The sequence below is a fragment of the Labrus bergylta genome, chromosome 21, assembly GCF_963930695.1.
Source record: "Labrus bergylta chromosome 21, fLabBer1.1, whole genome shotgun sequence".
In the NCBI taxonomy this organism is placed as follows: Eukaryota; Metazoa; Chordata; class Actinopteri; order Labriformes; family Labridae; genus Labrus; species Labrus bergylta.
Genome location: NC_089215.1, coordinates 21762525 through 21788052, shown reverse-complemented (window position 1 = coordinate 21788052; position 25528 = coordinate 21762525). Strand labels below are relative to the sequence as shown.

The 25528-nt window shown below is 39.0% G+C and overlaps 2 protein-coding genes across 2 annotated transcripts in view; both read left to right on the top strand.

Annotated features, from left to right (window-relative positions):
- The first annotated feature begins 3495 nt into the window (after nucleotides 1-3495).
- On the top strand, nucleotides 3496-9635 carry pyyb (peptide YYb). The gene is made up of 4 exons (XM_020651395.3): nucleotides 3496-3647; nucleotides 3897-4084; nucleotides 8621-8701; nucleotides 9352-9635. Exons 2-4 carry the CDS (start codon nucleotides 3897-3899, stop codon nucleotides 9374-9376), a joined length of 294 nt encoding a protein of 97 aa, XP_020507051.1. The 5' UTR covers nucleotides 3496-3647; the 3' UTR covers nucleotides 9377-9635.
- A 118-nt stretch (nucleotides 9636-9753) lies between these two features.
- The window catches only part of mpp2b (MAGUK p55 scaffold protein 2b), a 47732-nt gene continuing 31957 nt past the window's right edge, over nucleotides 9754-25528 (top strand). The window contains exons 1-2 of the mRNA XM_020651394.2: nucleotides 9754-10146; nucleotides 24795-24875. Coding sequence (XP_020507050.1) covers nucleotides 24845-24875 — 31 coding nt within the window. The 5' untranslated portion in view covers nucleotides 9754-10146; nucleotides 24795-24844. The remainder of the gene's footprint in view (nucleotides 10147-24794; nucleotides 24876-25528) is intronic.

Below are 25528 nucleotides of genomic sequence, written 5' to 3'. Positions count from 1 at the left end.
CTAGTGGTTACTTAGTGGTTACCTAGTGGTTACCTAGTTGTTACTTAGTTGTTACATAGTGGTTACTTAGTGGTTACTTAGTGGTTACTGAGTGGTTACTTAGTGGTTACTTAGTGGTTACCTAGTGGTTACTTAGTTGTTACTTAGTGGTTATTTAGTGGTTACCTTGTGGTTACTTAGTGATTACCTAGTTGTTACTTAGTGGTTACTGAGTGGTTACCTAGTGGTTACTTAGTGGTTACTTAGTGATTACCTAGTGGTAACATAGTGGTTACTTAGTGGTTACTTTGTGGTTACTTAATGGTTACTTAGTGGTTACCTAGTGGTAACTTAATGGTTACTGAGTGGTTACTTAGTGGTTACTTAGTGTTTACTTAGTGGTTACCTAGTGGTCACTTAGTGGTTACCTAGTGGTTACTTAGTGGGTACCTAGTGGTTACCTAGTTGTTACTTAGTGGTTACATAGTGGTTACCAAGTGGTTACTTAGTGGTTACTGAGTGGTTACTTAGTGGTTACTTAGTGGTTACCTAGTGGTTACTTAGTGGTTACTTAATGGTTATTTAGTGGTTACCTTGTGGTTACTTAGTGATTACCTAGTTGTTACTTAGTGGTTACTGAGTGGTTACTTAGTGGTTACTTAGTGATTACCTAGTCCTTACTTTGTGGTTACTGAGTGGTTACTTAGTGGTTTCTTAGTGGTTACCTAGTGGTTACTGATTGGTTACTTAGTGGTTACCCTGTGGTTACTTAGTGGTTACTTTGTGGTTACTTAGTGGTTAGTTAGTGGTTACCTAGTGGTTACCTAGTGGTTACCTAGTGATTACTTAGTGGTTATCTAGTGGTCACTTAGTGGTTACCTAGTGGTTACCTAGTGGTTATCAAGTAGTTAGTTCTCCATTCGTTTCCCACTAACTAATCTAGCTACACCAGAACATGTGATTTGGAAGTTCTTAGTATCTACCCATTACTTAGTGGTTACTTACTGGTTACTTAGTGGTTACTTACTGGTTACCTAGTGGGTAGTTTCCCACTAACTATGGAAATGTTGTGTACTTTATTGTAAAATGTTACCAAAGAACAAATTATGATTAGTAGGACTTTTTGGGGTTTATAACTGTTTCAGAATTGTTGAACATGAGCTGGGTCAAATTGACCCGAAGACCCCTGGTGTGAGTAAAAAACGAAGACCCTACGATGGTTAATATTTACAGTCTATGGGACAAATGCATACTGTACAGACCAACACCAGACACTTTTTGTTTCTTGTTTGCAACTTTACAAAAAACCAGATCTTGTACAGAAGATTCATAAATATATATAGAAAGTTAAGAAACTATTGTGACTACTGTGTCCAGAGCGGAGCTACAGGTCGACATGAGGATATGTTTTCTGAGACTATTACTTGTTTTACTAATTCACTGTTTCAATCTTTTCATACACATCGAGAGTATTGAGAGAGATGTTTCAGTTTTATCACATTTACATTTACATTTACATTATTCTAATGAACATAAAGCGAAAGATGTTTCTCTACACATGCAAACACATGCAGACAGAAACACACACACACACACACACACACACACACACACACACACACACACACACACACACACACACACACACACACACACACACACACACACACACACACACACTAAAAGTAGATCACTGCACCTGGACTGGTGGATTTGAATCAACTTCAGGCTTCATGAAGTGGACTGCAGACCATGAAGATCCAAGATAAACAGGAGCCACTGCACGGGTCATAAAATAACAGTAAACTCAGCTTCAGCACTCGAGAACTAAAAGCAGTTTGCTAACACAATGTCTCTAAGTGAGTGTGTACTCATATCAACCCAGCGTCACACAGACCCTAAAAGTCTCTGTGGTGATAAGTATCTGGGGATCAAATGATATTTGGTCCAGCAACACCTCAATCGTTGAATTCAGTGTAAGAGAATTACTGCTGTGAATATGTAAGACACAATGGCATTATTGATCTGTGGGTGCTTCAGCCTATGACCTCTACATCATATTAATGGCTTTATCCCCATCTGAATAATAGATGCAGGAGTGGTGAGAGCATAGAGGACCAAAGGTGATGGGGCTAATGGTCAGACAAGTTATCCTACATCATCCCTTGATAATATACAATCATCATATTACACAGATTCAAATGTGTCCGCTGCTTCTTTTTATTCTTTAGAGTAAGGTTGTAAAACTCTGGTTGCTGCACAAACCTATATCTACCTTATCTTGGTGTGTTTGTTAATGAACTATCAGAACACAGATTAAATTGAAGTCAATAAAACAATCAGGTGAGACTGATTAAACGGTTCTCCATGCAGTGCAGAAGATTTACCCAGATTAATTAAAAGACCCCCCCCAACAAGTTAATTTACCTCTTGTTGTGGAGTCACTGCCACGTGAATCTGCATTTCAGGTTTACTTAACATTTATGCTTGTGTAAAAATTTAGCAATACCATTTCATACCAAGATAGTCAATCTCAAGTCACATCATTTTTGAAGTCACTCCAGAAACATATATTCAAGCTATTTAATATTCAAGCTAATATTAAATCTTAAAGTATCTTCTGCAAAATAAATTCCCAAAATAACGTCATGCATGCCGGACAAGCTTTCTATTTTGACCGTTTATTCTCAAAATAGATAGCTGGCCATGTTATAATATTCTTCACACAATGCAATACCCATGGATATTGAGTGCATCCTCAGACTGTGATTTATATTTGAAGTAAATTCTTAGTAGTCTCCATGTATTTTATTTTTTTTCATCTTTGGTATGTTGTGAGTCTATTTTGAGTCATTTAAATGTTCTGGGGTTGGGCACTTCTAAAGGCTGAGTACAGGACTTTTCTTTATTTGCTTTTATAAACACCTTGTGCTTTTCAATTCTTATGCTAATGCAATTTTCACTTTGTACATCTTTTTGGCATCAAAGTTTCAGTTGCTGCTCTGTGATCATCAAATAGCATATTGGTAGAAAATATATTAACAAGAGCCAAATTTATATAGAATAAGCGAGTAAACCGTCAGATTTACAGGTGCAGCCATGGTGCTTACTGGGCTGCAGCTTCTGTTGCCTTTAACCTATCTGATTTGAAACCATAAAACATAGCATGGACTATTTTATGGGCTCCTGTCGCTTTTCGTGGTGCTGAAAAGCCACCAAAGACAATGCGGCAGGTTTTTTCTTCTTCCCATCTTTTCAATATGCAATGTTGATGTACAACAAGTTATACATCGTGTATAAGAGGTACGTTTATAAATCAGCAAGTTTAAGCTTCAATGCATCTTAACTACGGCAAAAAACAACAACTGACTACACTAAATAAAAAAGGGATATCTGCGTCATTTGTTTTGCATCTGCACCAAAATCAACTCCCGGAGTTTTGTCAAATATTGAAACGGAACTATTTCTAGCTGACTGTTTATTTACATATTTATTTAAGATTAAAGGTACCCCCCCTCCACTGGAGTGAGGGGTGTGGTTAAGTGTTGCTCAGTGCGCATCAGGTAGCCCATGGTCGGACACTATATAACTGTGTGAAGCCAGAGGAGAGCAGTGAGACTACCGGGGTGACTACACAAGACCACATCACGACACAACTGTCAAAAAAAGTAAGTCGTACTACTTTTAATTTCTTTTACTTGAATGCAGCCTGCCTTGATTTATAACTTATCATCTGTACATGATTTTCTCATTAACTTTATATCCAGGAATGTGTTTCCATGTGAGGAGTTAGATAAGAGCGTTTTGTTTATTGGGGTAGCCTAAAAGTGAAATAGAACGGAAAACATGTAGTATTTTAGCTTTAAGAAATGTTTGTTGACTCAAACTTTCATCCTGGTCTGTGTCATTGTCCTTAGATGGCCAACCTACTGAGATCGTGGATGATGCTCGCAGCGCTGGTGCTCTGCCTGCTCGTGTGTCTGAGCAGCTTTGCGGACGCTTATCCTCCCAAACCGGAGAGTCCTGGCAACAACGCGTCTCCGGAGGACTGGGCCAAATACCACGCAGCTGTCAGACACTATGTCAACCTCATCACCAGACAGAGGTAATGCAGGGATATTAAACCTTAGTTCTAATTTGTTTTTTTTTTGTAACCATGCACTGTTAGGTGGGGGTTGTTTCTATAGTAGATGAACAATGATGAAATCGTGAAACAGACTGTGGATCTTCTTAGATTTATTCAGCCATGGTCAGACAACACAGAAACTCAACACACATGGCTGACAAAGTGCAGACCATCGCTGACCCATGCTGACCCAGATCTCACAATCATTGACAATCATTGGTAAAGTGGCAGAATGGCAAAGTCTTCATCTTCACAGTGTTGCTTATATTCTGCTACAAGGTACAGCCCACAAATTCCTGGCTGCTTCGGTTCATCTCTAAAAGGCTAGAAAGAAGATATCACATTGATTCTTAAATATCAGACATATACATTTCTTCAGTCTCAGAGTCACATTTCCTTTTCAGCTCACAACAGACACTTCAAACCAAATATAACTCTGCTGTTATGAGGTCTCTAACACATGTGTATTACAGCTTTACAAACCTAGAAGAAGAATTACTCTGAGATGGTTTACACAATTTAAAAATATATCCACAAAATTATCAAGATGAATGAATTCATGAAAATACGTACTAACAGTTTCCCTGTTTGAGGTGTGTTTTAATACTGTCCACATAACATCAAAATGTTTTAGGAGTGGTTAGAAAATATAGGTAAAGATCACAGGTCACACACTTGCTTACAAGATACCGAAACTTAGCAGAAAAGGTAGAAAACCTTTAATGTTCTATTTGGAAACTCAGATCATGTTCAGTTTCAAAGAATGAAATCTAAAGATATTGTCAGTGGTGAATTTACAGAACATTTGAGTATGTTTAATTAATCAAGACTTAATGTATTTAATGATATCTAAAACATTCTGTAAAATCAAACCAAAATCAAATATTTTATGTCACATCCCACACTTTTTAATTCATCTTATTTTTATGTTTTTTATTCTGTTTTTTATTTTTGCTATTTTTCATAACAATAGATAAAATGTTTTAGCAGATATGTATTTTAGAAAGATAATCAATAGAATTGAAGCAATGACTTCAGGGTGCTCCAAAATAACAAAATCTCTGCTAACTAGAAATGAAAGAAATCTCACCTAATGTTTGAAATAAACACAATTCTGACTTTCCTGTCTACCCAAAAAAAAAAAAACAGGAGAATTTTTTTTTTTATTCAAACAAAAAAATAGAGAAATCTTTAAGATTCCATGGAAAAATGTGGTAGTACTATTGCTCCACATATCTTTGTAAGATTAAGAATGAGAAGCTTTCTAACATGTTTGTTCATGAAGATCAGTCTGTCGATATCTCACTCGTTCAGATTGTGGTTATGTGATGTTGTTGTGTCTAATGTTTGTGGTGCCACATAGACTCTGGATGCATGTACTGTACAGTATCTATTGCAGTTGTCCTTTAATCTTGACTAGTTCTGATTACTTGAAGCATTCATGTGGCTGTTTCATAGTGTAGTTTGCTTTCTATTGGTTTCGAGTTGCAAACTAGGAAGTGGCCACCCGGTTGGAATGAATGCACAGTGGTCTCGGCTGGTGGAATCTACCACCTGCTTAGAGCACTCAGAAACAAAACAGAGTAAATACTTAGCATATTTGATCAATTAAAAAAAGTCCTAATCTTTCTAAAGATTTAAAATCCTGTCATTGCTAACCATGCAATAACACATTCCATCCTCTAGGCTTTGATTTCTAATACTGTGAGTAAAAAGATAAACCATTGTAGGAGAAAAATTATGATTAAAGGTATCTGCCTTTGACTCTGTGTCAGTCATTGCAGAGTATACAAACAGCTCGTCATATACAGTATGTCATAATATCATCTTGTCATGCATTAACAGCTATGTTTGGGTTTAACATGTCTTAGTTTACTGACATGTTGTGCATTACGACAAAACTGTAGAATTAGTTTATATATATTGGTTCTATATTTCTTTCTATCCTTTGTTTATGTTATAAAGTCACTGGAATCCCATGCTTTAAACACAGATAACATGTAGTCTCTATCCCACAAAAGATCAGCTGCTACAGTGTTATTTATTAAAACTATGGACCTTAATCCAATGTCTGTTTGTTAAAGCTACCTTCTATGGGATAGTGATTATCAGTCCATGCTTCTAAACAAGTCAAATAAAGTTCTACATTATAAAACTTAATCTGCTCTGGATCTACTCTCTTAGATCAATTTATTAACAGATAAATCTGCTAAAAGTTAGAAATGTGGTACCCATGTTATCACTTTTATGGTTAGTTATTTTACCTATTGTTTAAGAGTTTATTATTTTCCTATTTTTATTTATTTTATAATTTAACAATAACTTCATTAGCTCCATGCACACACAACAAGTTAGTAAATATAGTGCACCCTTGTATAAACCATAAGATAAAACAAGTCTGTTGAATACATTTTCTTTGAAAATTTTCTATGAATTTGTCAAATTTAGTCATATAAATTTAGTTTTCTGGACAGTAGGAAAATAAAATGACAATTGCTCGAGACTTTTAGACAAAACAAAACAAGACAGTTGACCAGCAACACATATTAGGCCTATTTCAAAGGCCTATTTTCTATGCATTTGTTCTGCAAGCCTACCCCTACAGCTAAGTATTAGCTGCTCTAAATCCCCTGATTTAATAATACATAACATGTTACACGCTAACCTCTGCAGCCCTGCCAGTGTTCAAACTGCAGGTAATTCTATGTCCTCATAGAATTTCACAAATAGCACATTGATATCCTAGCCCCAAAGATAAACTCTGTCACAGGCAGAAAGTCCTCTAATGAGTTTGTTAGTATTACCATGTGAAACATAGACAACATAACAATAACATTAATTATCGATTTTAAATTTCATAAAGTCCAAAAATACAACACCATGTGATTTATTTCAACTACAGTACTCATATATATCCAATAATATTAAATTGTCCAAATCCTATAGAAATAGTCCCCAACAGGTCTTTTAACAAGAAACATTTCTTCCAGGTAAGCAAAAAGGATGAATTGCTTACCTGGGTCTGAAGTGATCTCTGCCGACTGTTCGTTGACGCCACTGTTAGGTGGGGGTTGTTTCTATAGTAGATGAACAATGATGAAATCGTGAAACAGACTGTGGATCATCTTAGATTTATTCAGCCATGGTCAGACAACACAGAAAATCAACACACATGGCTGACAAAGTGCAGACCATCGCTGACCCATGCTGACCCAGATCTCACAATCATTGACAATCATTGGTAAAGTGGCAGAATGGCAAAGTCTTCATCTTCACAGTGTTGCTTATATTCTGCTACAAGGTACAGCCCACAAATTCCTGGCTACTTCGGTTCATCTCTAAAATGCTAGAAAGAAGACATCACACTGACTCTTAAATATCAGACATATACATTTCTTCAGTCTCAGAGTCACATTTCCTTTTCAGCTCACAACAGACACTATCAAGATGAATGAATTCATGAAAATACGTACTAACAATGATGAGGTTGTGTTATATATGTAAATAATGCATGGACTACTGCTCCAAAGGGCACATCAACAGAGTGTATTGAACATTGTTTGGTAAGTTTTGAACTCCTCATGGCCATGAGAAGATTTTCAGAAATCTTAACTTTCCAGTCAACATTTAAGTCACCCTGAGAAGTGAGAAAGGACAACTAACTGAAGCTGTGCAGTGGGTCACACAGTCAGTCTCCCTCTCCTTGATGTGAGGGATTAAGTCTCCAACTCAAGGACAAGTTAGCAAGTAAAGCCACATGGGAGTTCCAGACCTCACCTATAAGGGCATTTTTACTCAGGTGAGTTTATTAAATGGAGACCAGTTAGAAGCATGTAATGTTTTTGTTGCATCTTGAAATCCTCTTATAAATATACTTTTGTCTCTAAAATCCTAATGTCTTCCTAAAGGATTTAGATATTGTCCTTAAAAAGCATTTATAGTATTGTGAAATCAATGGCAGTTCAGGTCAACAAACTGGAGGGTGTACAGTTTTCCTGTCATAGAAGATCAGGTTAAACTCTTTTCTGTAATTAAAACTCTGGATCTTCCATTACACTCAAATGACTCCCTGTGTAACCCCTCAAACAAAGGCAGGTTTACTCTTCAGTGCCCAGGCATTGATTTTTGGAAAGACGCTTGGAAAGACAAAGTCTGAGGACCTCAATGTGTTTGCCTGGCTGGACCTTGAGATGTGAACTTGAAAACACTCCTTTTCTCTCACATAATTGCTCTGCTGATTTGTGATTGGAACGTAGAGCCAGAAGAGAGAGAAGACTGCTAATAAAAGCTCAGCAGGGTGTGTGCAGCTTACTCACTTTTTTCAAAACTGGATGACTGAAAAAAAAAAAAAAGTGTACAATTGTTGAAATTCTTAGCAGGGCTGATGGGGTCACATCAGAGCTCTCAGTGAATCGCAGACTTATTGATGGCTGGCTGGAGAAGAGACCAGTTCCACATGAATGTGAATCTCCAACTAATATTAACTAACCTTTTTTTTTGTTTTATTTTCTGCAGGTATGGAAAGAGGTCCGCCCCTGAGCAGGCAATGGCATGGCTGCTGTTTGGAGGTGATTCAAACCAGGACGCTGAACCGAGGTGAGAGAGCACATGTCTAGTTTGATCACACTGGGTTTCTAATCTTTTTTCAAGCAGAAAACCCACCAAAATAATGAAGAAAACTAGAGCACTAACTGTGCCAACTGAACATCCAGAGAGAACATATCTTGCAAGATTTAAAAGCTTTCATGTGTGTCTGTTGTCACCGAACGAAGTTGTATCTTTGAAGAGAACATTTCTAGTATCTAAAAGGGAAATCTCGTCCTTATTTTTATATTGATTATAGTTACATATTTTGGGAGAAAATGTAGATATTCAATTAAATAACATCAAACTCCATAACAAGGTCTGATACCCAATCATTTGCATAATCTACCATGCAGTTCTGCTCATAATGTTTCCATATATTCTCATATTGTGTTATTGCTGTAAGCCTTTCTACAAAGGGATTACAGTATATTGCTTTTTATGATGCTCATCCAGAGCTCCTTGCTAATATAATTTCCCTCTTCCAAGTGCATATTGATTAACATTTTATCTCGCTGCAGATTCAAACAGTGTATTGATTATGTCATCAACACAATGGTCGAAAAGAGATCTGTCAGAGCTGGCGTCTCATATGACATTTTAAGATATAAGTGTACATTTCCATTTTTTCCATTAACATGCTTTTTTCTCTTATCCTAAAGCTCAGACTACGGCGATCAGTGGTAAATAAGCCCAATGTTTACTCTAACCCAACTGCCATCCTCCAAGATCCTTCACTTCGCTAATCAACAAGACAACCTGTACTGGAAATTGAGACTTTCCATACTTGATTATTTTATGTGCATGCAAACCTCTGATCTGTCTGTGTGTCTTCCCCTCTTAGTAAACCTATTTTTTCTTTGGCCAACAATGTAAATACTTTATATCAAAATCAATCACTTTACAATAAATACTTTGAATGTAATAAAAGTATTAAATATTCAAACTTGATTTGGTATGTTTATTTTATAATAGAATGAATTGACTGCGTTCCCCTCTGCTGCCACTAGATGTCACTATATCACCATCAGGCTTGGTTTAGTGAGTGTCTGTAACTGCTGCTCTTGTCAGGGAGGTTTATATCGACGGTAGCGGACACGCTTCAACTTCAAACCGGGGTACTACATCGAGAGACGCTATTGTCATCACAATAACCCTCCCGGTAATCCTCAGGGAACCCGGATAAGCGCGTAACAGATCGGCCAATTGGCTTTTAATCGATGGAGCTATTTGTGAGAGCAGGCGAGCCGTTTAAGGTGAGGTCTCGTTAAAGATAGCAGCTTGTGTGGGTTGCCGTCGGTGTAGTGAAAGTGCCTGCACAGATTAAAAACCAGACCTGCTGTGCTTCAACAACCAGGAGAAAGACCCGCTGGAGATATCTCACTTAACATCTTTTCTGCTTTCTCACACCGAGAAGACATCCAGATAAAGGTGACCAGATAAAGGTGACCGGACAGGTGAGTGCTTCGACCTTTGGTTGTAGGATATTTAACCACCAGATAAAAATGGTTTTCAGTGTGGTTCGATGAATGACATTAACGGGGTTTCTCAAGAAAAGGCATATCAGAGATAGGCTATAATCCACCTTCGCCTCTCGCCAGGTGGATGTTTATGCACACACACAGTAGTATCATGTTTTTTCTTGTGTTTTTTTAGGTCTCTATGGAGATAAAGTCTAACTGCCCTGATCAATGTCGCTTGACACGCATTTTCTAGTCTTTAATAACGCGTGCCTTCTGACGTCATATCAGCCTCAATCAGTACCCACGAGCATTTTTTAAGATAGCCTAATTAACCTTGGGCTATTTGCACCTGTACGATGTAAACAGCTGAAAACAGCCTAACTCCTTAACACTGTGTGCTGTGGTGTGTATTGAATTTGAGAGAGGGGGAAATAATTCTAAAAAAAACAGTGCACTGTTATGTTAATAACAACTACTGGACAGACGTCATGCACCTGTTCATAGCCAATGCGCATGCGCACAACAGAAAGACGTTTGAGCGCGTGCGGACCAATAGAGGTGCAAAAAAGTGTCTGACGTGCAGGATGTTATGAGGGACAAAAAATGACTAAAGTATAAATAAATAAATGTTGGGAGAAATGCATACAATGATGTATAAATAAATGCATCAATAAATATATAAATAAATATATAAATGCTGAAAACAATACATCAATGAATAAGTAATAAATACACTTATTCATTTTTTAGCATATTTCTACCGTTATATATGTATCAATGCATCATGCTGTAATGCACAAATGCTCCTGTTATATGTCCTGCTCTGTACTTTGTTTCTTATGTCTTACTTTGCTTCCAACGGTGGCCACGAAGTATCACTGTGCCTCAAAGTGAGACTTTTAAAATCCAGCCCAGATCAAAACACAATCACTTAAAGGAGAAATCGGAGGGCCTAATGTGTACATATTGATAGATCATCTGTTTGTACCATCAGTTTAAGCCACGTTCAGCTTAAGCTCATCAATTTGTTAACACAACTATTACCTATTATCTTCTCTGCCTATTGGAAATGTGCTTTGCTTACTTTATGTTTCACTAATCAGGAAGCATTAAACTACAGAACAACCACTTCAGATCTCAACAACAAGCCACTGCAAAGACGGCAATTAGAGGCTTATTTAATTGGTACGAAATCTATTGAGTCACTTTTAACGACTTATTAATATATAAACTAACAGTCTTTATAATGATCTGTTAAAGTGGACATATTATCCCTCTTCGCCTTCTTTTCAAACAGTCCCCTGTGGTCTAAATGAAACATCTGTGCTGTGCTTTGGTCAAAATATAACATGAATCAAGCACCAGAGGAGGTTTGTGACCCTGTATAAACCAGCTCTCTCAGAACGCTCCGTTTTGGTGTGTGTGTCTCTTTAAATGCAATGACCCCCCCCTGAGTTTTCCCAGTAGACATCACTCCTGTTTGTGCATTCATTTGTGTGGTGTCGGACACATCGGAAAAGCGAGTTTCTGAGTTGTAAAAGTCTGAACAACAACTCGGAAACTCGGAAAAGAATTAGGCGCCCGACTTCCAACTATTTTTTTGTGATCTGTGACGTTGATTAGCACTGTGAGTCAGATGTCTGATTCGTAAATTACGTCAATATCGGACCTGATACCCATATAAGATCGGATCGGTCCCATCTCTTGAAAAATCCAACAGTTGGATTTCATATGAAAGATGCACTAACAGTAGATCTAATTCAGGGGCTTTGACTGGATTAGAACAAATTCACTGTGTGTTTTGAAAGAAAATATTTCACAATAAATCTCCCTGCTTTGGACCGTGTTTGGGATGTACTACAAGATCGGCAGGTTCTTTTCTATACCTAAATGGAAACATCATCAATGTTTCAGCAATAAAATGTTTTAAAACTTTAACTTAAAGCTGGTCTGTTAAATAAAAAAAAGTCCTTTACACTTTATTTTATCAGAAAGATTTAAGTACATTTTGTACAAGACATTCAATAGGATCAAATCAGAACAAAAAGCCAGCAGTGTGAATCAGACAACGTGACCCTGACATGCTAAACCTCAGAGTCTTGCACACTTGACATTGAATTCAAACAAATTATTTTATTTTTTTCACACATTCAGAAAAAAAGGAGCTCTTCCTGTTGTGATCCCTGAACTTCACACCAATCTTTTTAAATCAAAAAAATCGGAGGGCATTTAATTCGACATACAAAACACTCTAAGAACACGTCACCATGGCACTGTACAGTTCGGCTGCTTTGACACTCTGAGTTAATTACCTTATCATAGAGTACGTGTGATCAACTGTAGCTGGCAGAGAGAGAGAGAGAGAGAGAGAGAGAAGTATAACCCAGCCACACTTGATTCCACAGTGACATTAATCTGCAGGATCGCATATCGCTCCACCATCTTTTAACCTGTGTGGTGTTAGTGAAATGCTTATTTACTCTGACACCTGCCACCTCTTCCATCCAGGCTCAGATCTCCATTTATAAAGGATGAAGCATTTAAAGGCTTAATATGTGATTTTTCACACTTAACAAATGTAATATAATTCAAGTCTATCCTCTGAAAATAACTCTGTGAGTCAGGACTGTCTACAATGGGTGTAACACCCGAGTCCGACTGTCTGTGATGTTTTCAGAGTCCTATCTTCAGTTTGTTTACATCGCCGGGACGGCCGGCTGACTCCTCCTCTCGTGTATAAAAGTTGTTTAATTGAGGGACTAGAGAAAAGAAGAATAACATATTGTACTCACTGCTTAACTATGTTTCTAGATCACGCTCATTTCAGGTAAATTTACATGCAGTATGAAGATACGAGCATAATAAAGATCACTAGCATTAGCATGCTAACACATCAATGCAGCGCAAGTTGTTTTGGTTTCATGCTGGTGCTCAAGGGCGACATCTACTGGATCAAAAAATCACATAGAAAGCCTTTAAATGAAAACTACGTTCTATTTTGATAGGGAAATGTGATATTTATATTATGCAATGAAGTTATGTTCAGAAATACATGTTCTGAGGAAAAAGCCTTCTCACTTCGTGTCATGACTTCTGACCCAAAATCAAAATGTTGATGCATTAAGTCAACAATCTCAATACTCTTGTTAGCACAACATGTTGTACAGACATTCTTGGTCACCATAGGATGAATTGTAATCACTTTGATGATACCTAGTCTTCACACAGTGTCAACATCAGGTTGGAAGTTCAGTTATTTCAAATACCTGCAAAACTTGTGATCATCTTTCACTGTAAATTGCATTGATGTAGAAAGCATGTAGAAATTATCATGACATGAAAGGCCACCCAACTTTAGTAGTTTGGAGATTTTTTGGCTATCTACAGTACAACAAAAAACAGAGAAGCGTGCTCTGTAAACTGTGCAAAAGAAATGACAGCTGAGACGGGCAACACCACAAACCTTTTCCACCATTTCAAACAGTGTCAACCGGTTATATCACACTGAAAGCAAGAAATGACCAAACTGATCCTGTAATGCAGTTCAATCATCAGTACAATTTACACTGTACTGTCATCAGAGGAAAGAGCCTTCATTGCTTCCCTGATTTTGTCTTTACACATTATTAGTTAGAATGTGTTAAGATAGACTCCTGGTGTTTGGTGACACTTTTTCTCATCTAATGCCATTTTAATAAAAAACACTCACCGTTATGCAATTCTTGAATCACACGATCGATAACACTCGTATGTCTGATCTCTGTGGCTGCAGTACAACTTAACAAACTTGTTTACATAATTTAGAATCTGGAGTTTGGCAACAACTGTGGGTAATACGCTCATCTAGCTACAGTGACATATGCTTTGGTTATACCATTGTAGCTGCTCCTTAAGAAAAGTGGACATCGTTAATGAAATCCCAGCAGTGGGGTGATTGCATAGGACCCCTGCGGTTGGCTCTCAGTGCTCACCCGAGTTCTTTAGCCTCTCAGTGGTATGTAGGTGACATTTAATTCTTATTACGCTAATTACAGACCCCATCAGCTGAGGGAAAAGAAAGCATCAGATGTTATTTGTTAAAAATGGAAAGCATTGTGTCATAATGCTGTTTTGGAGGAAGAGTTAAAGGAATTAGTTTTTCTATAACAAAGGAGAAGATGAACTTAAAATGTGATTTCTAACCTTGTGAGAATCTCTGATTCAATCATATAATTGTAGTGGCTACGGAGTCCAGAGTCTGTTAAGCCTGGCTCACACTGCAGGATAAAGGGGCCGATTTCAGCTCCGATTCTTCCTTCCCGACAATCTCAGGGTCTCTCCCGACTCCAGGCTGCTCGGACCCGATTATCCGCTCAGATTATCTTGTAGTGTGAGCGGTACAAAGATCCAATTTTAATGTCCCCAATCTGCAAGGCTATCGTCAATTTATTTCAAACATGTTTGATATTTAAAATTTAAAATCTTGACGTTTACGTCATGAAAGGGTTCGGTGTGACTACAATATAATCACGAGAGACAAGGGAGGACTGTAGTCATGGCGACCAGCGGCAGGACGCAAACCGGGGTGTTTTTTTTTTTTACTTTTCTGTCCAGATCATCAGTGCAGCACTTTTCTGAAACTTGATGATACTTGATACGATTGTATCAACTTCTCTATATCCTACAACAACTTCCACTTCCTTCTCTTTCACCAACTGCCGTCCTTTGTTTTTTTCAAATGAAACTTTATTAATAATTGTCAACGCTCCGTCTCGATTTCACTTGTACAGTGTGAGCTCTCCGGCGGTGCCCGACAATTGGGTCGTACAGTGTGAGCTGACATGCCACCCCGACTTTTATACAATCGGGGGGAAATCGCACAGTGAGAGCCAGGCTTAAGTTAATGGTTAGTGAAGAAAACCGCACGTTAAAGCTCCTGGGAGGAACTTTCATGTTATGTCAATTTAAGCTCCCCTGTGTGGATGAAGTTTGTCTCTTTGCCAATCTTGTCCTTTAGATAAGTTGTGTTAAGTGACACATTTAATCACATTACTGTTTATTTTAATTGTCTAAAATGCAACTCGGTTGAAATCATTTTCAAAAGGCTATTTTGGTGGCACAGTGTTCATCACCTCAACTTAGACTACCCTGCAGCAGGGGACAGGCATATGAAATACCTACATAAAAATAATCGTCTCACTGATGATCTAATCTGCTTTTGAACGCCATATAGAGGCATCAGTATTAATTTCAGTTAAAAACTCCCAGGGGGTTTCGCTCAAATTGTGCCCAATCTGCACGTCCTTACTTCAGTAGTAGCACAGTGTATGCAGGCAACATGACACACCTCTTATTCTCCTCATCATTCAACCAAACTGCACTTTAATTAATCCTCTCCTTCCTTCTCCTTTTGTTTTCATCTTGGTGTTGATGTGAACCCCAGAGGTGAGATTGAATGGACTCCTTTAATAGTGTCTGTTGAGAAAGTTTGACATCATAAACATGCTGGTGCTCTCGAGAAGACTCTCCAGGGCAGACATACAAAACAAGCTCTTCATGAAGTGAGACTCAAGTAAGAATAGTGTAAATCCTGACAGGATTGTGTTTCTTTCTTTAAAAGAGCCTCATCTTTACCCGTTTTCAAAGGTTATTTAATCCTACTTTAACAATTCTACAATTCACTTCGCAGATGCTTTTATCCAAAGTGACGTACATCAGAGAGTAAGTACAACACAAGCAAGGATCTAGAAAAAAGGGAACAATGTCAGTAAGAGCAAACGATCAGCTTTGAGTCTGATTGGACACACAGGTGCTGACAGGAAGTGACCAGAGGCAAAGCACAACATTGAGGGCAGTTCTTGAGAGCTCTAATCAGTATAGAAATCATCTTATAAGTCGTCGTTATCAAACAAAACCCATCGTCATTACCATCATCATCATCAATAATATGGAGACCATCATCATTAAGTTAGTAGGTATTCATGAAAGAGCTGGGTCTTTAGCTTTTTCTTAAAGGTGCAGAGGGACTCTGCAGATCAAATGGCGTTTGGAAGTTCATTCCACCACCAGGGGGCGACAGAGGAGAAGAGTCTAGTCAGAGACTTAGGACCCTGTTGTGAAGGCTGGATCAGACGCCTTTCATTGGCAGAGCGTAGTGGGTGGGAGGGAGTGTAGACCTGGGCCCTTTCCGAATTGTCACAGTTCAGTATGCAGTACGTACTATTCCGTATGGAGTTTCAGTATACTGAACTTTCGTGGTCATTCAGTATGCATTCTTTGGGTCCGCGCAGTATACTGAACATTTCAGTATGGATACTAACTTCCGGGTTTCATGCAATTCAATTCAATTCAATTTATTTTTGTATAGTGTCAACTCATAACAAGTGTTATCTCAAGACACTTTACAAAAAGCAGGTAAAAGACCTTAATTATTGCTATATTACAAAGACCCGGCCTATCCATCATGAGCACTTTAGCAAAGCAGCAAAAGTTACAGTGGTAAGAAAAAACTGCCTTATTAAAAGGCAGAAATCTTCGGCTGGATCCCCGGCTCATGATGAAACAGCCTTCACAGGACTAGACTGCACCGGGGTTGGAAAGGGATAGGGGGAGAGATGGGATAAGATGCAGGAAGAGGGATAGGGAGCAAGGGGGTGGGGGGAGGCAAATCGTCCATCAACAATCCGGTGGGGGGGGCGGGGGGTTGATGCAGTATGGATCGGATGCGTGCTTTCAGGAAATGAATTGTATTTTACCACCCACAATGCTGTGCGAAATTACACGTTAATTTGGCACGTCACGTGCGCCTCCAAATGAAAACAAACGAGTGTGGATTAATAGAATCAATTTTTAATCTAGAATCTAAAAAGTCCCGACTGAATTCACTACTTTTAATTAACAACAGAAAATATAACAAATGTCTGCATTATTATAAAACCTTTCCCCCTCTGTTTAAATAATAATTTCACTATTTAAATGTGTCTTTATTGGTTTATTTTACTTTATATTCCGTATCTTACGTCTTTCATTTGTACTTTCCTTTATGTACTGTATGTGATTGAGTTAATTAATCTGTCTTTTCCTTGATTTACATTGTAATATTGTTTTTTTTTTTTTTTTTACCTGACTGTATGTGCATTACTCTTCTTAAATAAAGCTAAACAAAAAAAAACGGAAGAAAAAACGGGTGGATGCGGCTGGTTCGGGTAACGTAAATGACGTCACTTCTATACTGAATGAATCAGAAGAAGTAGGCACAAATATCTGCCTACTGTGTGTGCATACTGAATAGTAGGTACTAACAGTATACAGCACGGATAGTACGCACTGCCTACTGCCTACTGCCTACAGAAAGATTGAGTATGTACTTGGCAATTCGGATACGGCCCTGGATCAGAGAGTTAAAGTAAGGAGGAGCCGTTTTAGTCGCGGTTTTGTAAGGAAGCAGGAGATATAATATAACACATTGTTACTTCAGAGGTATTTAAGAAATATATTCCTTTGTAAAATCACCACTTATGTGTTTAATTTTAACTTGTGGGTTTGACTTCTATATTACTATTAGTTTACATTTTTTTAGAGGACCAAATAAAAAAAACATTTATATAAAGATGAAAAACAACATTTCTGACCCCTCAGAAAAAGAGCAGCTCTGTATTGACATAAAGCTCAGACCTTTTTAATAGACCCAATTTTAGCTCCAACTTATTATTATTTTACGCATTTTCCCTTGTTGCTATGGCGAAGCGCCGGGGAAAAAGGCAAAGAGCTGCTCATGGTTGTCTTGGATACGACAGTTTTCCCTTGTCAAGTAATGAGTGGAGCTGAACCTGTGGGAGCGCAGGGTTATTTTTAGGCCTGACGCCAGCCTGCATGTGTGGATTAAGACTTGTTTGGTCGTTGGTGCGTGTGTGTGTAAGTGTGTGTGCGTGTGCAGGGCTGTGTGTGTGCATGTTCACAAGCTTTAATGCAGCCTCACTGTGGGGACAGCTCAGGGCGTTTTACACTTGGCATACAAACACCTGGGTCACTGCTCGTGTCAGAGCTCCTGAGCAAAGGGAGCTGGAAGATAAATATAAATCGCATCTTAAGATGCAGCTTCTATCGGCAATTGTAGATTTCACATGTACCTCTTTGAAATAGCCCGATGGAAAGTGAACACATTCATCAGCTTCTTTGGATCATTTCTAATTAAGAAATAAGTGAGATAGGATAATTAAAAACCAACAGAGTGGTTTTGTGTGTGACGCTATGGACTTGCTCACTGGCAGAAACAAAACTCAAAGAAAAAGCATAAAGAAATTCAGAGCAGATCCATTACAAACCCAAACGAAACGCCATCATAAAGTAAAATAATAGATCTTCCAATCTCATGGAAAAGAAAACAATTTGACCATGGCACTTAATTCCTTGATCTCAGGTTACCAAAGCCTTAATCTTTGCTTTCAATAATGGTAAATGTAGAATTTAAATTTACACTGTTTCTCTGAGAAAAGGTCAGGAAGTATTTAATTTAAGATGTGTGCGCATTGATGAAAAACACACACACACACACACACACACACACACACACACACACACACACACACACACACACACAGCTGGCCTCTTTTTGACAGTGAAGAGATGATAGCAGGTCTGCTAATGTGATATCATAGCAGCTGTGCTATTGAGCTGCTCTTTTCCTGCAACATGAAGATGAAGAGTTTTGTGTGTGTGTATGTTTGTGTGTGAATGTGTTGACAAATGGAGAGATGGAGCATCACTCAGAGAGCAGGGACATACACAACATACCACTGTAGCATCTGACAGGAGGAGAAAAATATACTTTATTTTTACTCAATTAAGTTTCACTTACTTACATTTCATATCAACTTCAACGTCAGTCCTTATAGTGTTATTTGGAAATCTTTGTAATCCTTGATTGAAGGGATTGATTACATGTTGCTGGACTTAGAGGCTGTTCAGCAAGAAATGCCACCAATTACCAGGGAAATGCCACCAGCCACGACTACACCATCATTACATCTGGGGCCAATTATTCCCTATCAGGGACATAGAGAGAGAGAAGAAGGGAAAATGGCAATGTGAACACTCCTCTAACCCCAGCCCCCTGCTGTGCCAGCCCAGCTCAAGCACAGCCAGGCTCTGCAACAATCGGCTTTGACTTCTTAGTGGCCGTGTGGTCACAGAACACTTTTAACAAGCTCTGTCATTTTGCAGTGGAAACACGGGATCACACAGATAAACCAGAGGGAATGGTATGTGGGCATTAGGGATAGTGATCCGTCGAGATCCGAGTTCAACAAATTTTGCATTTTTCACGTTTAGACATTATATATTCACACATACACACACCAGAAAGATGATCAACAAAAGAGAAATGAAACCATTTTTTAATGAAAATAAAAGTGAAGACAAATGAACAATAATTAACCTCTAATCCATTAGAAGCCACCTACACTCAGCCAAAATGAGAAGAGGAAGAAACTTGAAATGTGTAGCACTTTGATTGTGAGCTCAGGTAGTATTATTTCTAAAACAACGTGACAGGTCTGTGGGTTAGAAGAAATGGATCAATTACATAAGGACCTGAGTGCATGTTAAATATAGAAGAACAAAAACAATGGGCGATATTCACAAAAATATATAAACCATAAGCCAGGTTTTTGCAAAGCTCAAAGCTTGTTTATTTATTTTTTATTTTTTTATTTTACAGGGACATTGCATATTAATAAACATTTCTGTAAATATGCCAGAGTTAGCCAAAAGGCTAATTTTCATCTGATGTCCCTGGCCAGATTTTAGAAAAGGCTCCCTAAAAAAAACCAAAATCAAATATCATGACAGTAATTAAGTAGACGGGTATAAGCAGCCACAGGACAAAATATATAAACCATGCAGGATACACATAAAGCAGCATTTGGTTAATATAAAAAATGTATATCATGCAGGACAGACATGGAGCAGACATAACAATGTACCAAAAAAACAAACAAACAAAAAAAAACTAGTATTGTTGTATAATGCTAAGTGGTAACTGAATGTTGATCAAAAGAAGCATTCAATCTCAACATTTGAGTAACTAAACTCTGGACCACTTTTTTTCATCTGGAAACTGTGCATGTGAATGTGTATTAAGTGTTGTTGTTGATCAATATTGGATCCAAATCTTGAAATTTGAGTACAGGGTATTTATATTCTCTATATTGTGGTAGAAATATGTACAGCGGCTGCCCTCTACAGGTTGAAAAGCAGTTACTGATCATTTTTCTATTGGCTGATCTGGAGGCAGGTAACGTATGTGATGCCAGATTTTTTTATCAAACTGTTCAGAGACGTCCCCCCATCCTCCCCCACCCCTCCCTATCCTCGACATCGGCTGTCTAAGCACCCGCTGCCTGTGCTTACGGTTCAAACTGACATGGCTCTGGACGGTCATGGTCATGGCCTACTGGAGAGCAGTCCTCTACTTCAAATTTGTCACAAAAAGTGTCATGGCTGCTTCTTGAGTATGCCTAATAACCTATTAGCTAAACTTGCTAATCAGTTGAAATCCCAGAGTAGATGCACTTCAGCCCAAACTCTGAGTGTGTATTAACCCTTTAAATCCAAAGTAGGATCAGTGTTTCTTCCATTACATATCCCTGCCTGTTTATGCACATCCAACGAAAAGGAGAATACAACTTCAAAGATGACACAGTGTAGCTTAACAGTGGCCTACAGGAACACTTTTGGGGACACCATGTTCACAGCTGGAGTGGGAGATAAAGGGGAAACAACAGAAACAAGTCCAATTGAAGTGGAAAAACTTTCTGCTTCCCTGAAGTCACCGGTGTGGCAACATTTTACCCCTGTGAGACTCCATAATGCAACATTAATGTCTGTTTATTAAAAAGACTCCCAGTGTAGGCCCTTATTCTGAAAAAGACAACATTACTACTGAGCTGTTTGCATGGCTAGGGAGACTAGTATGCAGCAGCGACTTAGAAACTCTTAACGAGAATATGTGTTTACAATGCTCAGGGCTTTTGATGAATAGAAAAGAGGCCATGCTTTCAGCCATAACTGAGAAGCATGTATAGGAAGGAAGACCGAGTTTGTTTGTTGTGTGAGTTAGGAGAAATTGAAAACGAGATTCACTTTTTGTTTTACTACCCGATGTATGCTGACATCAGGGATGTTCTTTAAAAAAATTATTTCTTCAATTTATGTTGATCTCTTTTGGCTAGACGATTATGAAAAACTTGAGTTGTGTTTTAAAAAAGGAACCTTTGTTATACCAGATTTTGTTTGTAAAGCCGACAGGAGCCGGCAACTTTGTAATGTTATGATTTGTAAATATGAACCACTGCAACTGAATTCTTTGGTGTCATGAGGGTTGGGCACTTTGTGTGCATGAAACGAAAATAAATTAAATCAATCAGTCAATCATATGTGCACCTGGCCTCATTCTGCTTAACATCTTTGAATCTGCAGTTAACTTGTACCACCCTATCACGACTGTCTGTGTTCTGTCGTTGATATATTTTATGTTCTAATTTTATTAATGGATTTCTACATTTATTGAATCCTTGAATGTGTGACATTTTAAACATAAATATAGTAGAAATCCAGTATATCTCTCATGAGTCATGACTGTCTACAGTGAGTGTGCTGGCGAGTTCCACTGTCTGAGCCGTATTTACATCGTCTTCACGTGGACGGGGTGGCCAGCTAAATGCGTATAAAGTGAATCGAATCGTGAGACACCCAAAGATTCCCAGACCTAAGTTTACCGACCAATTTGATAATGCCTTTTTGCAAACGTGAGGGGAGAGGGGTCGGAGGTTTGTCCACAAACAGCAGTTTGTTTTGGTTTCATGCTGCAGGTCAAGGGGCGACATCTACTTGATCAAAAAGTTGCACATTCTTCCTTTAAACCAAAAATCTGTTTTTTTTATTTGCATTTTAACTTTAATATTGGGCGATTATTATATCTCTTTAAATCACAGTACATTCTGAATCAAGGACTCGGGGAACTGTGACAGCTCAAATAATAATTGAAACATGCCCTTCTCAGTAGAACACTTTGTTTATGAGAGGCCATAACAGCAGACATGCAGAGCTATGGACAAGTTTAATTTGCAATCATTTTGACTTCTGATCAGGAAATGCACAACAACAACAACAACAACAACAACAACAACATCTTTGTATTTGTGTTTCATGAACAACAGAGAGGCTACAGAAGAAATAAGCAAGTGAGAGAGAGAGAAGATCCTTTTCTGATCAAGAGAAGTCAGCTCATTGTCCAAATTAAAATGATTAGTTTATTAGTTGTATTAGAGAAATGTGATGAATGCGTTCAGGTAGTTGATGAAGTAATACTGATATAGATGTAAGCCAGACACTTAAGTTTTAAAATGTACCTGTTGGGGCAGAGGTAGCATAGTGGTTAGTGTATGGCCTCATGTACAGAGGCCATAATCCCCAGAAGCGGGCGGCCCAGGTTCGAATCTGACCTGTTGCTCTTTTCCAGCATGTCATTCCCCACTCTCTCTCTGCCCGATTTCTGACTCTCTCCACTGGCCTATCTCTAAATTAAGTAATAAAAAGCCCAAAAGAATCCTTTAAAAAATAAAAACGGTTAGTGATGGCACCCTCTGTGGCCAGTTAGTGTAATTCCTTCGGTGCTGGAACATTGTGGGAAGATGCTTCATGACCCCAATCTGATCAATGAGGATGAGACCTCAATAGGATTTTTATTTTGCATATATTCACACACGCAGTGACCCTGTGATGACATTGCTGGGTTTAGCCTCCACACTGGTTCCACGATGGATAGCTATTGTCATGGCAACCATGAATTAGCATCCTTGGACACCAGTGTCTCTCCCTCATCAGCTGCGGTGCTTTCTTCAACACCATTGTTTTTTTTAATCTCCTTACTCGCTCCTTCTCACTCTCTCTCCCTCTCCCTTTCTCTCCTCTCTCTTTTCACCAGATCCCTTTCTCCATATCGCTCTGTCATTCTCCCTCTCTATTCTCTCTGTTTCCTTTTCTTTCTTTTTACTCCATTCTCCCTTCTATTTCTCTCCTCTTTCTCACTCTTGTCTCTCATTTTTTGTCATTGCTTTCTCTCTCTCTCTCTCCCACTCCTCCTCTTCCTCTCTCTCTCTTTCTCTCTCTCTCCCACTCCCCCTCTCTTCCTCTCTCTCTCTTTCTCTCTCTCCCACTCCTCTTCCTCTCTCTTTTCTCTCTCTCTCCCACTCCTCCTCCTCTTCCTCTCTCTTTTCTCTCTCTCTCCCACTCCTCCTCCTCCTCTTCCTCTCTCTCTTTCTCTCTCTCCCACTCATCCTCCTCTCTCTCTCTTTCTCCCACTCCTCCTCTTCCTCTCTCTCTCTCTCTTTCTCCCACTCCTCCTCTTCCTCTCTCTCTCTCTCTTTCTCCCACTCCTCTCTCTCTCTCTCTCCCACTCCTCTTCCTCTCACTCTCTCTCTTTTTCCCACTCCTCCTCTTCTCTCTCTCTTTCTCTCTCTCTCCCACTCCTCATCCTCCTCTCTTTCTCTTTCTCTTTCTCTCTCTCCCACTCCTCCTCTTCCTCCCTCTCTTTCTCACTCTCTCCCACTCCTCCTCCTCTCTCTCTTTCTCTCTCTCTCCCACTCCTCCTCTTCCTCTCTCTCTTTCTTGCTCTCTCCCACTCCTCCTCTTCCTCTCTCTCTCTTTCTCCCACTCCTCCTCCTCTTTCTCTCTCTCTCCCACTCCTCCTCCTCCTCTTTCTCTCTCTCTCCCACTCCTCCTCCTCCTCTTCCTCTCTTTCTCTCTCCTTCTCACTCCTCCTAAATATCTCTCTTGCTCTGACCCTCACCACATAGGCAGATCCTTCTTTGTTTTTACTTTTATTTCCATTCTGTTTGTCTGCTGATGGCGTTTCCTTTTCACCACACCCGTCCCAAATCCCTATTTGCTATTCACCACATGTACAAACTCCACCTGACCTGCGTAGCCAGGTGTAACATCTCGGAAAAAACACACACTGTCTTGTTGCTTCTGTCTGTGCTACATGTCGCTTTTCCTCTCTGCCTGTTTTAAACGGATCAATTAGAAACTAAAGAGATCCTCACTAAGCTAATGTTAGCTCCCCTGCCCACTCACTCACCCAGCTCACTCAATCTTTCCAACTGTTGCTAATAGTATTTCCCCTCGGACGTGGCGGCTAAAACTGTTTGGCTGTGTTACTGGAGCAACCAACTGTTCTATTCATAGACATTAACAAAGTTAGATAGCAGTTGTTGTTGTGTGTGGGAGCTTGTTTAGACAACTTAGGAAGACTTATGTAAGCCCATTGACTGAGATGATGACAGAAACAGATTTGTTTTCTTTGTCGAAGCCGGATTTAGACTTCCACTGATCCCTGTTTGTTTGAACTTGAAGAAACTCAACATGGCAACATAGATAAGAGCTATTCAATCTATAAAAAGCTTTTAAAACAAGCCATCAAATGTGAAAAACTTTTGTGAAAAATTTGGCTTTTTATGGTACTTCTTTTAAGAGCTTCTGCCCTCTACCTCCTTTTCACTCCCTCAGTTGACTGACAGGCAAGGAATCTAGCTTTCATACAACCAATTAATACTTCATCAGTGTTTTTTTAACATGTCTCTCTTGTCTCTCTTTCATTGCAGTTCACCTAACAAGTTGTGTGGAGGATTTTGAGAGGAACCCAAATTTTAAAATGCCCGTGGCAACATCCAGCTCTGACTCTGGTAAGTGGCACGGTCCAACTACAACTCCCCCCTACAAGTGTGTCGCTGGCTGAGAGAGAGATATCCAGAGAAAGAGGAGTAAGCAGCCCGTGGTTACTCCAGCGCTCAGGACATGTATCTCAACTCCAGAGTTCTAATGTGACTTAATGAGCTGGCTAATGGAGCGCTAAAACTCCTGCCCCGGATCAGTCATGCCTCCGAGGATTAGCTCTTGTAGTATCTGCAGCCCCTCCACTTGACACACATGCACGATAAATATGCACTAGTGGCTGCTTTAACCAATGCACATGAGCACATGCGTACACATTGTAAGTATTAAGTAAGTGTCTAATTATTGATTGATGAACAATCAATGATGATAATCACCCATTTCAGTGTCTTGCATTGGTTGTAACTTGAGGGCTGCGCTGGGTGCTGATCCCAGAGGACTTAACAAAAACCTCACAAGGTGCAGGCGGTTTTACCGTTGCTGCGGGCAGGAGTGGGCAGTCAAAAAAAAAAAATCCTCTCTGGATAAGAAATCGACAACCTTTATTGCAACCAATGTGGAAAAGTTTGGATAAAGGCTACAAGGGGCAGAAATCTGACACTTCTGGGATGAGACGAAAAACATGCTCCATTCTTTTTGATCAAAGTAAGCTCTTCTCCAATGA

Bases quoted from the DNA above. Each gene is read 5' to 3' on its own strand.
- pyyb (XM_020651395.3), top strand. From the start codon at position 3,897: ATGGCCAACCTACTGAGATCGTGGATGATGCTCGCAGCGCTGGTGCTC. The intron at 4,085-8,620 runs GTAATGCAGGGA...TATTTTCTGCAG, and splicing joins AACCTCATCACCAGACAGAG to GTATGGAAAGAGGTCCGCCC. The intron at 8,702-9,351 runs GTGAGAGAGCAC...CTTATCCTAAAG, and splicing joins AACCAGGACGCTGAACCGAG to CTCAGACTACGGCGATCAGT.